General features: G+C 36.3%; 1 protein-coding gene across 1 annotated transcript; it reads left to right on the top strand.

Annotated features, from left to right (window-relative positions):
* Positions 1 to 1,842: 1,842 nt before the first annotated feature.
* Positions 1,843 to 13,452, top strand: anxa4 (annexin A4). The gene is made up of 13 exons (XM_014999897.2): positions 1,843 to 1,996; positions 3,144 to 3,192; positions 4,361 to 4,448; positions 6,397 to 6,491; positions 7,247 to 7,360; positions 8,331 to 8,421; positions 8,732 to 8,811; positions 9,946 to 10,002; positions 10,081 to 10,174; positions 10,403 to 10,498; positions 11,860 to 11,918; positions 12,885 to 13,007; positions 13,244 to 13,452. Exons 2-13 carry the CDS (start codon positions 3,184 to 3,186, stop codon positions 13,298 to 13,300), a joined length of 963 nt encoding a protein of 320 aa, XP_014855383.2. The 5' UTR covers positions 1,843 to 1,996; positions 3,144 to 3,183; the 3' UTR covers positions 13,301 to 13,452.
* The last annotated feature ends 2,543 nt before the right edge of the window (positions 13,453 to 15,995 follow it).

The raw sequence follows: 15,995 nt of genomic DNA, 5'->3' as shown, positions 1-15,995 counted from the left end.
CACAATGTAAAATGGAACAGGAATTCACTCACATTTAACTTTACAGTTAGCAGGCTTCACATCCCAAACTAACCATTACATCTGTGTCATAGCTGCTCTAGTTACATATTTTACATGCTGGTTGGTCTTATTTTGGTCATTGTAAACCTCATTCAATCTATCCTGTGTCATTTTAAGGACATTTTGTGTCATGTAGTCCTTGCTTTGAGTTTCATGTTGGTCAGGTTGCTGCCAGGTCACATTTGGGAATTACTGAGTCTCATTCTTGGTTTAGTGTAATCGATTTTTCTCTGGTGTAATGTACATCCTTATTACATTTATATACCATGGAGTGCTTTCGAGCTTTCATCCTTAGCAACTTATAAGTGAGTATGACAATAAAGGAGGGGTATATTGGGAAATGGAAGTCTTGGCAAAGACATTGCAACATTTAGAGTGGAAACTGGGCATAAATCCCATTTTCCAACAGCTGAATGACAGCTTTATGGTATTGCAAAAATGTTTTGTGGTTTCTTATTTTATCTTTGTCTTTTTTTTCTATTTTGGGGAAAGTTCTTTGTTTAGCTTCCCCCCACATGTTTTACCCCTTGTCTGTAGCTCCAGTGGGGTGTGAACTCTTCAGTGTTATGTTCATCTGTTGACTTTATCGTCTGTGCAGTAATACCTCTAAAAAATTCTTAGTGCTATCAGTATTGCAACAAAATTACAGGAATATTATACTGAAGGTAATTTTATTCAAATGTTCACAATAAATTTAATTATTTAATTGGAAATATAAGCTTTGTTCCTGTGCAAAAATAATTGCTGGACTGACCCTTTTTAATTGGAAACTCTTGTAAAGAGGTGTAAAAAGCCTTGAAAATTAAGCAATATTTATTTTGCAGTATTAAATTGAGAAGATTGTTGCAACTAAACATAGCAATCTTGGACAAAAACAAAAAAACCTGCAAAAAGCTTGAAAAGAGGTCCGTGGCCACCAGGGGGCGATAGGTGGGGCTCAGAAAGCTGGTGGAAGGTGGAAGGAAAAAAATGCAACTTCAAAAAAAAAAAGTGTCCAATAAATTTTTTTGATCAAAGATTTTTAATAGTATTCTATTATTTATCAAAATATGTGACCTGTTTGTCAATCATTAGCTGAAAATTATTAAAATGTTATTTGTCACGCTCTATTGTCTGCCAGACACATCAGTGAAGCTGCTTTGCTCCTCTAGCTACTTTAGCAACCTCAAAATGAGCCAGAAAAGACCGAAGAACCTGTCCAGTGTGGAGGACTTCTGGAAAAACCCTAAGAAATCATGGGCAACTAAAATAAGGAAGTATATGCAGCTAAAAGCTAAAATGTAATAATTTTGAGTAGTGAATAAAAGTGAAACAGAAAACTCTTAAAGATGATATTTCTGTACATATTTTTGGGTCAGCAAAAGGGATCCAATGAGATATTGATGGGGTTCTGCTAATTTAATATTTAAAAATAACGTAATTGGACTAAAAACAAGTTATGCGAAAACTATGTCAAAGACTTAAATGATGAAATAAGATAATTACAAACAACAAATTCAGGCAGAAGCAAGACTTTGCATTTTTGTTAGAAAAAAAAAGGTTATTCTTTATTGGGGGAAGTTACTCGAGTCAAGGCGTTGTGTCCAAAATTTTACTCCTAAGAGTGGAGTTTTATCATATTTTTTTTTCAAAGAATTACTTAAGTATTTATACCTAGTTGCTACATATCACCATGAAACCCCAACAAAATCCATCGAAGTTTGTATTTTTTGAACGACAAAATAACTGGTTGAGGCTATTTGGAACGCAACAGCGCCCCCTGGAGTCACAGCAAGTAAACACAATTGGATGAATGCGCGCGAGCTGTGGCGTACACGCGTAAATAGCGTTTGAAGTGGGTGGTCCGTGAACAGAGCTGTAGTTAAAAGCTACGGTGTTCTGCTGTTGTCTCTCTACCTTCTTGTTGGGCTTCAGGAAGAAAGCACTCTTAGACCAGGTGAGACGAAACTCAGAGTTCTTCGGGTTCCGCTTTGTAACTCTGTAAGTTTTTCTCAGGCAACCGCTTTTCCCTGTGCAGGGTGTGCCCAGGGACGTCAAAGCCAAGTTATCGTAGTCTTCTTCCTCGTGTAGTTTCGGTACCGTTTTGTATTAAAATTTACAGTTTAAAGGCTCTACAAAAGATGATACATTATTACCCAAATGCTGCGATTATGAATAGATTTCAAATGCAGTCATAACTTTGTTGTTCAGTTCCGCTCGATTATTCTACGTGTCACTATTGTTCAATTTCTTCATTTAATGTCTTTAAGTCCTGACAATCCAGTTTCTAATAGCTTTCCAAGAACCGACGCTATAGACATTCACGTGATTGGTTGAAACGGAAATGTAAGTTTTATTTTTTCGCTAAGCTACATTTACTATACATGTAGCTTACATGTAGCTATTTTAGTGTAATCAAATTCATGTTTGCATGAATTTGAATACACAACTTGATCTGAAGGTTTTCCTGCAGGATAATTGTCTATTATGTTCCAGAAGCAGAATAAACTTCGGGATGGCTTGCAGTTGACGCATGCTGAGTGTAAAAATGTCTTGTGATCACATGCAGAATATTTTCACAACAAACCACTCTGTTAGGCTGTTTCCTGAATTCAGACCACAGTGTCTGTCATGTAAATGTCTCCATAAAATATTACGATATAGTCTGATCATTTTTTTTGTACAATAAGCTTTTAATCACAGATAGACAAAATTGTTGTTAGTTTACACACAGCAGACTGATGAATCGCAGTGCTACAGTTTAATTTCATATTAAATTTTAAAATATGTAATGGGAATGACTTCCCATTATGTCTCTTCTTAACGGAGTAATTACAGGTGTGTCCATACAAACAAACACTTTGTGGGATTGTGCAACACCAGCACTGAGATGGGAAACGAGAGCTCATGGCCTATGAGTGTGATGGAAACCCTCGTGAAGATAATAAACCAAATTAAATATTTATCAGAGGTTAACAAGGGAAGCCTTCAAACCTGGCACCATCTTATTTCCTCCTTGGATTGTTTGCTCTTACTTTGTTATAATCTCTTTCATGCGCTGTGTGCTGCTTATTTTTATTTATTTGTATTTTTTTTAATTTCAGCTCTTCAGACCTCCAGACCAGATACAGCATCATTAAAAAAATGGCAGCAGTAAGTGTGTTCTTTGTAAGCTGCTTTTCCTAAGAATAGTAACCACCAATAGTATTTGCATGTATTTGCAAGATCATAAGGTTTAAACATTAGACCTAATGTCTAAAGTTAGTTGTGCTTTACCATTATTTCTGCAGCTTGTAGAATGAGTACATTTCTGTCTTTGAGTTTAAAATGGAGATCAGCCTAAAATGTAGCAAATACTGTGGTTATGTTTATCATTGTACAGAAGTTGCGACACTTTAAACTGCTAAAGATGTCTAGTGAAACTTTAGTCTCTTCCTGTCTTGAGACAGGAATAGAAAGAGATGGTACTGATCTTATTTTTGAAAACTGATTTTGTTGTGTGGTCACAATTTCCTAACACATAACTTAGCTCAAAGTTGAAGAATTTAGAAATAATCCTGTACTTCTCCCCAAAAAATAATCCACCTGCATGATGCTGACTCCACCATTTTTAAGAGTTGGAACGGTGTTCGTGAATTTCAATGCCTCGTTTAGTTTCCTCCAAACGTGAATGGTTGGGTAACGATATTTTTGCTCTGAATTAGGATGTGCTTTTTCACTATTACATTAAAGATTTGCAGCAAACCGGACATTTATCTCAGCAAATCTTTATGGGAAACGTTTGATAAACAAATAAAATCTGACAAATCCTAAAGGAAATATTTAATTTACAAGTGAAATGGAAATCTAAAATTTTTTTCAAACTTGAAATAGTGTCAGAAATGGACCGAGTGGCTGTAATCTTTTATTTCTCTTTGACCGGCTGATTGCTGATCAGCTGGTCAAAATCGAATCCGACAATTATTTTCCTATTTATGAAGTGAATTAATTAGAGGCTCTACCTATTTTTGTTCGATATATGCGTCAAACAGCACCGTCTACTTTGACGCCCGCACCACAAACTTTTTTTCTGTTGTCTTTATAGTCCTTAGCAGCAAATCAGAATCGGTAAAAATCACAGACGCACGTGAAAAAGAAACAAGAAAAACAAAGTAAAAATGTCAGTAGTTGTAATACACTTACATGCATTTATGATATATTTAAGCAACTATAAAAATGAGTGTATTTTAGAATTTATTACATGTAGATAAACTTTGAACTCTTTGTTTGCTTTAATTTGTTAGCATTCTTAACCGGTTGTAAATGTGTAATCAATGAGCAGATTGGAAACCGTGGAACTGTGACCGAGGCGACTGGTTTTGATGCTGCAGCCGATGCCCAGAAGCTGAGAGGAGCCATGAAGGGAGCTGGTGAGTGGCCCACAGCAACACTTTCATTCATGATCCAGCCTTTCCTATCTCTGATTCATGGAGGACTCCATGGAAAGAAAAAAAAAGTCTGCTCCTCCCAAGCTCTAGAGGAAATTTTAGTGTTGCTGAGCACTTGTTTTGTAATCACAGCTGTTGATTTTAGACTCTCAACATTTTTTCCCACTTTATCCTGTTGTTTTTGCTTTATTCTACACTATGGAGACAAAATAAATCCCTGACTTTGCTCAGCATGCAAATTGCAGTAGTAATCTGATCTCAGTGTAGGTTGCAATGGTCTGAATTGATACAGTGAGAACTGCGTGACAAACCTTCATACCAACTTTTGCTCTGCATGAGATCTCTGAAAAGGAATGTGGATGATGTTAGGAGTTTACTAGGCTAATCAGATCCTCCTGACTCCAGTTTGCTGCTTTTTGCTAACAAACGGTTTCTATGGTAACCCAAACAAGCAGCTGTGTGTCAGGATTATCTACACGGCTGTTCGAGGGATCTCCTTTAGACACATTTTTAAAAAGTAGTTTCGAATAAAGTGTTGTGAAAAAGTTTTTGTGCCCCCACAGATTTAATCTGTTTTTCCTTTTTTTAAAAAATAAAATGAACATGTAAATGCTTCAAATCACAAAACTAATTTTATTATCTGACAAAAAAAAAAAGGAAGTGTAAATGTGAATTGCATATTTCAAATGGTTTTCTTTACTAGGGGAAAAATAGTTATCAAAACCAACTTCACTTATGTGAAAATATAATTGTTCCCTTGCTAAATCATAAATGAACCGGGATTAACCACGTTTTGGAGGGTCCGTTTCTCTATCCAGACCTGTATAATCAGGAACTCATATAAGTAGGACCTGTCTGACAACATGAAGTAGAAAGAAACACAACTTGTACCAACAGATGAGAAATGAAGTCATAAACTTTCATCAGTCCAGAAAAAAAAGCTTAAGAGAACATGGAACAGTCTAAACCTTCTCAGAAGAGCCTGGCCTACCAATATTATTCAAATAGTTAATCAATGACTCATCCACACTGTCACAAACGAACCATAAACTATGTGTAAATCACTGAAGGCCTTATTTCCTGTAGTTAATGTCAGTGTTATAGTTTTAACATTATATAAGAGGTTGGGAAAATTTCCCAATCTCTTACCACTGTTGACCAAAAACAACCAAAAGGGCATTTTCAAATGTGCCAATAAGGATCCCAATAAATCCTAAAACCTTTTGGGAATATGTCCTACAAGTTGACAAGACAGAAGCAGAACATTTTGAAAGGGCGTCCATCTCAGGAAAAGCGCATCATACTGACAGTAAAATATGTCAGTGGTGATGGGAAGATCTGGACTTCCTTTGTTGCTTCAGCAGCTGAACGGCTTTTCATTATTAATAAAACCATTAATTCAATTCTATGAGAAAATCCCAAAGGAAAATGTCCGACCGTAAGTTTGACCATATGTTTACCTGCACAAGTTATTCAGTGATCCAATGATCCAAATTCAAAACCAGCATTTCCACCTCTTATTGGCTCAAAAATAGAAAATGAAAGTTAGTCAAAGTCTGGATTTAGGTCTGATTTGCCTCTCTTTCTTGAAAACCCTCCAGTGTGCCTGAATTAACATAATTCCTCAAAGAAGAGCGGGCCAAAAATGTTTCCACCGAGAGTTAAAAGGCAGATAAACAGTTATTATGAAAGCAATATTTAGATTTAGAAGGAATAACTTTTTCACATAGGGCCAGATACATTTTGATAATTTATTCCCATTATAAATGAAATAATCAGAAAAATAACCCAGCATTTGGTATTTACTCAGGTTATCTAGTTAAAAAAATGTTTGATGTGTAAAATATAGTGTGACAAAAAACAGAGAAACTCTGAAAGGGTCCAAGTAGTTGTTCACAAGGTGTGTACTGTGCTCTGATGTGGCTTTCAGGGACGGATGAGACGGCCATCACCGACGTCCTGGCGCACCGTACGATTGCCCAGAGACAGCGCATAAAGGAGGCCTACAAACAAACTGTGGGGAAGGTGAGAGCAAACACAATCTTCATCTGAGTGGAAGCAGAATTATTATCTTGAACAAACATTATTTTAAGCAGATGGAGAAGCGACAGCTTGACGACCTCAAAATGATGGACAGCACCCGAAATGAACCCTACAGCAAACAGTGCACATGTGCTGTATCTATTGTTTCAGTGTGTGCTCTTATCATGTCCTGTTTAGGTGTGGTACAGGCATAGATAAAGTCCAAGTTAATCACTGACCAGAAAGCAGAAATAAATTGGAAATGACCATCTATAAACACAGCTTTGGACAGGGGGAGCCTTGTAGTCGGCCGGAAAGGGGAACGCTCCCTCCTGTAATAAACATTCACTAAAACCAAACAAGGAATGCTGCCAACTGTCTGCTTCTCTGTTTCGTTATTAATGAGGATCAATATATTAACCTAGGGGGAAGTTTTGGGGTTGACACGGTGAGATAAAGACGATCCCTTCACATGGTGTCCAGTAAGAGGTTGAATGAAGTTTTCTGAGAATTCATTGAGGGAACTGCAGGAAAAGCAAAGACTGAGCGCAGCAGAAAGAGTGAGTCATGCTGGAGACACCCACATGTGGTCAGCTGTGCGAAACGGCTGCACTGTTCACAAAATGTTTCCAAAATCCACACCCTTTGGTGGGGGAGATGATGGACATCTGGTCTCTAGAAGATAAATCTTACTCTTAATGAATTTATGATAGAACTGGAAAATGACTCGATATTATTCCCTTTGTTCGTCCCGTTAGGAGCTGGCTGATGATCTGTCGTCAGAGCTGAGTGGGAACTTCAAGAGCGTTGTTCTGGGTCTGCTGATGTTGGCGCCCGTCTACGATGCCTATGAGCTGAGAAATGCAATGAAGGTCAGAATTACTCACTTAATTAACATTTTTGTGATGAATTTATGGTCATATAGTGTGTTCCATCCACACTTTTTAGGCACCTTTTCAGCACTTTGCTTCAAAGTACGATGAGTATAAATAATGAATACAAAATTACAGGAGCCATTGGTTGGTATTTTGTATGTTTTCTTGGTCATTCCTGTTATGTCTAAGATTCTAGAAACAATAATTGAGTAAAACATACAGAGTGCCACCTGGAAGTTTGTAGTTTGATTGTTTTAATGTTTCCATGTCTGTATAGGTTTATTTTCTACACTTATATTTTCATTCCTTCATTTACGCAAATCTGACATTCTGAGAAAAAAAAGGAATTTAAATGACCTACATTAACTTTATAATGAACAAATTAATGAAACGTATAACTTTTTGTGAAATGACAGAATCACTGATAAGAAATTATAACTTTTAAAGAGATGTATTTGTAAAACAACTAAATTTTACAAAATATTATAGATTTGTACTGATCTTAGTTTGTCAAAAGGCCAAAAAAACAAAACAGGACACTTTTGATCATCATCTCAGTGTTGTTCCTGATTAGTGGGGGGAAAACGGAAGATGAATTGCATCAAGGCAAATATTCTGCACTCAAACAGAAACTTCTAAAAAGTTGAGGCAGGAAAAGTAAGGAACTATGAAAGCTGATCTCTGTCATTCTTGATTTACATTCTTATCCACTAGATGATAGTTAATGCTCGAGGACGTCCTCTTTCATTTTCATTAGTTGAAACTTGTCATTCTCAGCAGGTGAACTTGTTACTCCAGTTTCTCTGTCACTTGCTACAAATCTTTCTACCTTCATGTAGAGAGAAAAAGGCCTTTTAGAAATTAGATTGATACTTTCTCACAGGGAGTAGCAAAATACCTTTAAAGTTATACTTTGAGCTCATTTCCATTGATTTAAGTAACAAAATAGTAATTTTCTGCTTCTCAGGGCGCTGGAACAGAGGAGGCCTGCCTCATTGATATTCTGGCTTCAAGAAGCAATAATGAAATTAAAACCATCAACGAGGTCTATAAGAAAGGTAACTTTGTCACTTCTCATTCTTGCATTAAGTTACTGTATCTCTGTCGTTTCCTGAGCCTATATATGACATACGATATTGCACAGCGGCCTCTAAAGGCCCATTATCAGAAAGCAGTGGAAGATGTAAATTATTCATGCTCTCTGTCTGGGAGCTCATTGTTTTCACCTTTGCTTTTATGTATTTGGTGTTTATCTCACCATATGGAGTTAAATATAACAAGTTTTAATGGCAGTTTCAAAAATAAAACAGCCTGTAGGTAATAATTTACATAATTTGTTCTTTTTTTGTTGTTTTTTCTTTACTGTAGAATATGGGAAGACCCTGGAGGACGCCGTGTCTGGGGACACCTCTGGGATGTTTAAAAGGGTTTTGGTCTCTTTGCTCACGGTAAGCAAACATCAATCTCCCAGTTTGCTCCAATAATATTCATTTAATCTGTGGTGTTATGAAACATTCTTCATAATTACTGGCAACCCTGATAAAGACGTGTCAAAAAGTCTCAAAATAAATGGTTGTTATGGAGACTTGGAGACCCTGAGAGACCAATCTCGCTTTGAAAACGTCTCTCTCCTCCTCACTATGAGGTCAAAAGGTGAATTTGGCTCCTGATACAGTCTTGTTTGTTCCAGTTCCAGTTGTTTCGACATTTTAAAGTAACTATTTTCTTGCAAACATTTCCTTTCTGGTGAGCATTAGCACACATCTTCTTGTTTTAAATTGCACTGAATGGCATTAAAATTTGATAAATGAATCCACAAATCTTTGAAAAGACGTCAAACTGTCATTGCTATTGAAGGGGACAACAGAAAGTATGAAACCTAGCACAACTGCTTTATAATAAATAACCAGATTCCAAACATGACAGGAAAGTTGTTGTATTATTGTTCATATTCTAACAAAATAATCATAAATTCCGCTACATATTTGCATTTACATATCTATATCTTTTGCCTTTTTAATTAATGGCTATAGGGAATAAGAGTGGACAGGATTTCTGATCCTATTTATATCTCAGTAAACAAAAACCCAAAGGAATATTGAAATGGAAAAGTTCAGAAGTCAAAAATCTGAGCTTTTTACCCCTCCTTTTCTACGAGGGGTAAAAACTAAGAGTGTTTAACAGTGTTTTTCATTGTGAGATTACATTAATGCAACAAAAAATGATATATTTTAATGGTATTTATTAAAGATTTCTGCATTGTTTTCCCCAGAGGTGCTAGCAATTATCAGAGGTGTTTTAAGTTAAAGATCAAGAAGATATTTTACATTAATGTCATTGTCGTTTCAGTCACTGCTTCATTTAATGACGGAGCAGCAGCTGAAAGTTCTTTTAAAACAATTTATTTAGGCATTCACTTGATTATATAAACAAAACTGAGGGAACTTGTATTTTTATTTGTAAGTTATTTAAAAAAAAACATTGATTAGCATCTTTCTTACCAAGGTTTTACTGCAGAAAGAGAAACATTGATTATCTGTGTGTATTTGCTTATTTTGTATGGATTTTATTTTGGATTGCAGGCTGGACGAGATGAAAGCGATAAAGTGGACGACGCCCTGGCCGTTCAAGATGCAAAGGTTAATACCTTCATATTAAATAAAACGTATTTTTTAAATCCCATATAAATTCCTTTTTTTTTACTTCTGGGTTTATAGGACATTTATGAGGCTGGAGAGGCTCGTTGGGGCACAGATGAGGTGAAATTCCTCACAGTGCTGTGTGTTAGGAACAGAAACCATCTGCTGAGAGGTATTCCTGCCAGAATAAGAACTGCAGTTATTTTTTTTAATCATTATTATTATATAACAAAACTGGCTTTGGAAAAAGCTTGTGAAGGTTTTACTGACCTCTTGTGGCAGGTTTATGAGCAAACATTAAGTCTAATAATTTCTCTTAGTCCATAAATTGGTGTCTGAACAGCTCATAATGATTAGCATCCCACTCCATAAATCCTTATCATATTGTTTTCTGCTCCAGTGTTTCAGGAATATCAGAAGATTTCTGGAAAAGACATTGAGGCTAGCATCAAGAGTGAGATGTCTGGCTCCTTGGAGGACGTCTTTCTTGCCATAGGTCAGGTTCTTCACTCACATGTTTCATCACACTGGCATATATTCACTGCTACATTAGTTTATTACAGTATAATTCTGCTTACGCAAGTGAAACACATTATATACTGCAGATTAGTTGCAGACAGACTCATGTTTCCATGCCTTTATTCCCGTTAACTAGTTAACAGAATGAATGCACATCATTTTAGATGGTAATATTACATCAGAAAGAAATGTGGACTTAATGAAAAGTATTATTAATGCCTGCATAAGAGATGTCGTTTCAAATGGTCCATTTAATCTAACAGAGTCTCATCAGAAGGCATATTCAGATTGAAAATGAGAGCATTCTTTATAGCTTAGCGTTCTGTGAAAAGTGCAAAACCTTGAATTCCTTTTCAAATACAAACAAATTTGATTGAATGAAAGAAAGAAAGAGTAAGGTAACATATTGAATGCTTAAGTAGGATTTTTTTCCCCCACTTACAATAAAACAAAGCTTTTATAATTAATTCCAGAGTCAGCGTAATCTTGTATGGTTGTTTATTTCAGTTCTGATCATCAGAAGCAGGTACATAAAACGAGTTAGTGGTTAGTTAGTTTGTGAAGTGACTCCTGTGGAGATAACAGGTTTTACTGTTACACATATTTATACATCATTCAGACTTCATGATGCCTTCACAGATGTGAAAGGTGCTCATGCACTAATGAACCCTTCTACATATGCTGGCTTTCATCTGTGCGTTCGTAATGAACTCAGTGAATCTTCCCAAAAGCTGCACGATTTCCATAAAACATTTCACATTTTGGTTCGTCAGATCATGAGAGCAAGTTTTCTCACTTCCTCATCTGAAGATGAAATGAATTCCAATCACTTTTGGATTTTTTTTTACTTTTTTATTTTTTAGCTTGCAGGGTAAGGTCTTAAAATTTACATGGTTTTAAGAATTTCATCTGAACTCACATGGGATTTTCCTGTGTAGATGCTGTTTTTAATCTCATAAAATGAAGATCACATATGCACATATGTTTCGTATGTTGCTCACCTTGGACACCACAAAATGTGGATTTTCCGCTCCAATTTAAGCTGATGAAGGTCAACTTTAAACCTGCAAAGGGTTTTTATTTCTCCTGCAGTCTTTCTTAAAGAAACAAACCTTTATGAGTCTCGAATACTGAGAGTTCGAGGCTGTCAGGAATGCTTTAGAAAAAGAAAGATGAAGCTACGTTGTTTTTTTTTTTTCAATCAGCAATATCAATTTAAAATCAGGTCACTTTAATTTACACAGAATTATTAGTGATGTTTGCCTTTGATGTTTTGCAGTTGTAGTTTGACATGTTTGTGTGATGAACACTAAAATTAACTTTTTTTTCTGATTGCAGTGAAATGCATTAAGAGTAAACCAGCATTTTTTGCTGAACGGCTATACAAGTCAATGAAGGTAATTATACAGTATCTTTCAAAAGTGTTCATATTGCTTAAGCTATTTCACATTTGTCATGTTACATCCACAGACCGTGAAAAGGCCTTTAAGAGTTTACGTGACCCACAATTGGAAAGTAGAAAAAAAAATCGATACATGGTTTTCTTTTTTCTTTTTTTTTTTTTATAAATAGAAATCTGAAAAGCTTGGCTTTCAGTTTTCAGACTCCCTTAACCTTAACTCACCTAAAGAAAATCCAGGATAAGCAATTGCCTTGAGAGAAGATATTAAAGTGAAATGTAATCAATGTGTGAATATAGTTTAATCTCGGTGTAAATATAGCTATTCTCAGAGGGTTATGAAAGAACATTAAGAAACAAACGTGATGCTGTGGGGAATATTAAACTAGAGTTATGTTCTGTTTACAGTTTCTGATAGCCTATAAAGACAGGAGAGGGAGTCCTGGTTAGATGAGACCAACATTTAATGTTGCATTCAAGAGAAAAACACTGTCTGGTGAAACCCTAATCCTGAACATTGCAGTGGAAACACCATCCTCCTGGGGAACATTGATGGTGCTGGCATCTGCAGGAGAGTCAGGGAAACTGGTTATAAATGAAAGTCATGGAAGAAAACTTGTTAATGAATGGAAAGACACTGAACATGCAACCACGGCTCCATTGGAATGGTTTAAATCAAAGCTTATTTATTTGCTGGAAAAAAATCCAAACCTATATCCAGTTAATAATCTGCAGCAATTTATGAAAATTGCCCGCAGTTGCTCTCCATCCAGTCTGACATAAGATTGCGGCTCAAGGGGGCTGCATACCAGACTTGAAAAGAAATGAAATTATTAAAATAAAATAAAAAAAGTGTGGATTAAGTTTTTATCAGTTTTACATGATGTGAATTCTGCTTGCAAATCTTTTTTTTTTTTTTTTTTGTGAACACAACCCAGATGTAGTTTCTGTCTTTCTCATCAAGGGTCTGGGCACCACAGATAGCGTCCTCATCAGAATAATGGTCGCCAGGGCTGAAATTGACATGTTGGACATTAAGAGTCAGTTCCAGAAGATGTATGGAAAGACTCTACACTCCTTCATCAAGGTGAGGGCCGGCGACATGCTGTGGTCAGCTCAAGCTTTGCAATCCATCAGCCATGATCTAATTATGATAATTGCAATTCCAGCTTTATGTAATGCGAGCCTTTTAATCTGCGAAAGATTTATTGTTCATTTCTCCCACACGAGCTGCCTTCTTGTTTCGTTTTCTCATCTGCATAAAAGTAACAAAGAAATCCTTTTTAGATCATTTGCAATAACTTTTAAATCCTCACTGTTTAGGGAGACACATCAGGCGACTACCGTAAAATCCTGCTGGAGCTGTGTGGAGGCGAATAGAAACGTCCAGCCGACATTCAGCCCCGCTTCTTCAGACCACATCATGTTTTTTTTTAATGTTGTCTTCTCTGCATTTCTCATTTTGCTAATTAACACAGTGCCTTGTATCACTGTTTCAGATACCAATTAAACCAAAGATCAGTGAACCTTTACACCTCTGCCTCTTTGTAATTCATTACGTATCAGGAGGTAATTAATGGCATTAAAGAAACGCAGACGCCTCATCAACATTTCCAACAGATAAGTTGAATGCTTAATGACTTTGCTGCTGTCACTCTTCTTCTGTCCAGTCAGTAAAGTCCATTTGCTTAATTGGTCACAATGGTCCTTTGTTGAGTCAGCCCTGTTTCACTGCACGTAATTACATTAAAAGGTTGTCACTATATTAGGAAGGCAATAAAGTGCGTTCTAATCAAGAGGATGCGATAAAGAGGAAAAAGTTATAACTCGCTTTAATGCAGTGCTCATACTCAAAGAGACCACCAGGGGGAACCAAACTAACTCTTATAAATGTTTGGCTGCGGAGTTCTTTGCAGTGCGGGAGGATCTGATGGCATCGTTTGTGCTGAACCTTTTCGTAAATAGTAAAGTTAATATGTTCTCATTGCCTTTTTCGTAACGAGCAGGAGAATATCCAATCATTCAGACGTGTTTCTGGAAAAACTGCATCGTTTAAAACCCTCATCAGATCCGTTGTTCACGAAATTAGACGTCTGAAGAGCTGCCTACATTCATGTCTCTCACTTGAGGCGATGCCGCCCTCTGTGACTATCTGCTGAAGACCTCATTTAGTCGTTTCCAATTTGAAGAGTCTCCCAGAAAGCCTGCATTATCAAGATGCAAGACACAAGATTATCTCAGTGGTGAACAGTTACTGCGCAAGGTTTTTGACATTTATTGTTGCCATCTTCTTCATGCTGTGCTAAAAGTATTTCCAAAACATTATGGAGAAAGAACCGTGCGCGTGTTTTCTGAATCAAAGGAAATGTCTCGTTCACTGCAAAAGATGAACTCTGGAAAACTTAAACAAGAGAGAAAATTATTCAACTGAATTTTGACTAAATAATGTCTTTCACTCATATGTTGCATGATATCTTAACACAACAAATTTTATACTTAAATGGTAAATAAAGACCAATTTCCTACCAGAATGAGTCTCTATAATATTGCTTGTGGGCAATATATCTTACACAGTTGGTGTTTCTTTGCATTTAGATTGTTGTGTGCTGTCATAACTTTAAAAACAACCAACAGCAGATAAATAAATAGTTGTGTCAGAAGATTTCTGGGAAAATGATGCCGTGTTACAGCTCCTTGTCTTCTTTTCAGAGCCCAACTCTAATAATCAAAACTTCAACATCCGTAAGTAGCTGATCCCCAATTAATGTTGGATGTGCACCTCTGTTTGATCAGCATGATGCAATTCTGTGTCGGCAACAAATAATGAATTTTGTCCTGTTCCGTTGTCTAATGTGACAGGTGTCACCAAGAATACATAATAAGCAGGCACAGTGTGAGATGTTCAAGTCGTCCATGATTTTTGAAATTGCAGTGATTTGGACAGATTTAAAATACGCAATTGATGAAATTGGGCATTAAAAACATTTAGAGCTAGAAGTTGGCCTTTTTAAAATTAAATATGTTCTCTTTAAAAATTAAAGTGCTTTGTTTTTCCACATATTCACTTGTGGCAACCTTTGACCTGGATGTATTCTGAGTTTTTGTCAACAGTCTCTTTCTTCTTACTACTGTTACTTAAAAGGGCAGGTTTGCTAAGTGCATGACTACTTTTTCCTTTGAAAACGTTTTTCTCACATGGCTTGTGGCGCCCTGCAGCTCCTCTGAAGTTACGAAGGACAGAATTGTTTATATGATAAACACTCTCCTCCATCTCTGGGAGATGCAACTTTATTTCAGATAATTCACTGAAATGTGCTGATGTGTTTGAAGGTGTTGAGATGTATAGGAATATTGTTTTATAACACATTTCACCTTTGAACTTCTTTAAACTTTAATCCAACGCTGTCTTCATAATGACGCTCACACAGATCGAATCCACAAACTTAAGTGACCTTTAAAGACTGTTTTACATTTAGAGGTAACAGAGTAAAAACGGGATACTTACAAATTCATACGATGAAAAAAAATGAAAGCTACACTTTCCTTCCAATCAAACATTTGGGATGACTTATAACATGAAATTCCATTAAAAAGATTGATGTTTGTGACAAAATAAAAAAAAAATAGTTTGCAAGCCATGTAGAAAGGTTGGCTCCAGGAAATCAAATGTTAATAGAAAATCCGATTTTAAGGCATGAAGTGGTGATTTACGACATCTGGAGAAAACGGTTCATGTTTTTAATGCCATTTCATTCCTAAAATCAATTTCACTTGTTTCAGGACAACAATAAAAACTTTTGCATCCCCTCTTTACTTGCAGAGAATGTACATGTAATGGGAGCCAGAGGATGCTTTCTTTTACTCTGACAATCACACAACCCAAAGAAAAGACAAAAGAATGGATAAAAGAGCATGTGAATGATGCAAAAGACCAGAAGAAGACAGCTGGAGGACACGGCTGTTTTATTCAAGGATGCATGGAAGAAATCTGGGCTTCCGTCTGTTCCAGGTGAACTAAGGACAGCATGTGGAGAATATGCTGCAAACAGTAAAAAAAAAAACAGGCAATGCTGTT

This window comes from Poecilia mexicana, unplaced genomic scaffold, assembly GCF_051168715.1.
Source record: "Poecilia mexicana isolate PSO_F unplaced genomic scaffold, ASM5116871v1 scaffold_12, whole genome shotgun sequence".
Classification (NCBI taxonomy): domain Eukaryota; kingdom Metazoa; phylum Chordata; class Actinopteri; order Cyprinodontiformes; family Poeciliidae; genus Poecilia; species Poecilia mexicana.
The sequence above is the reverse complement of the archived record's forward strand: the minus strand, read 5'-3'. Positions and strand labels throughout refer to the sequence as shown.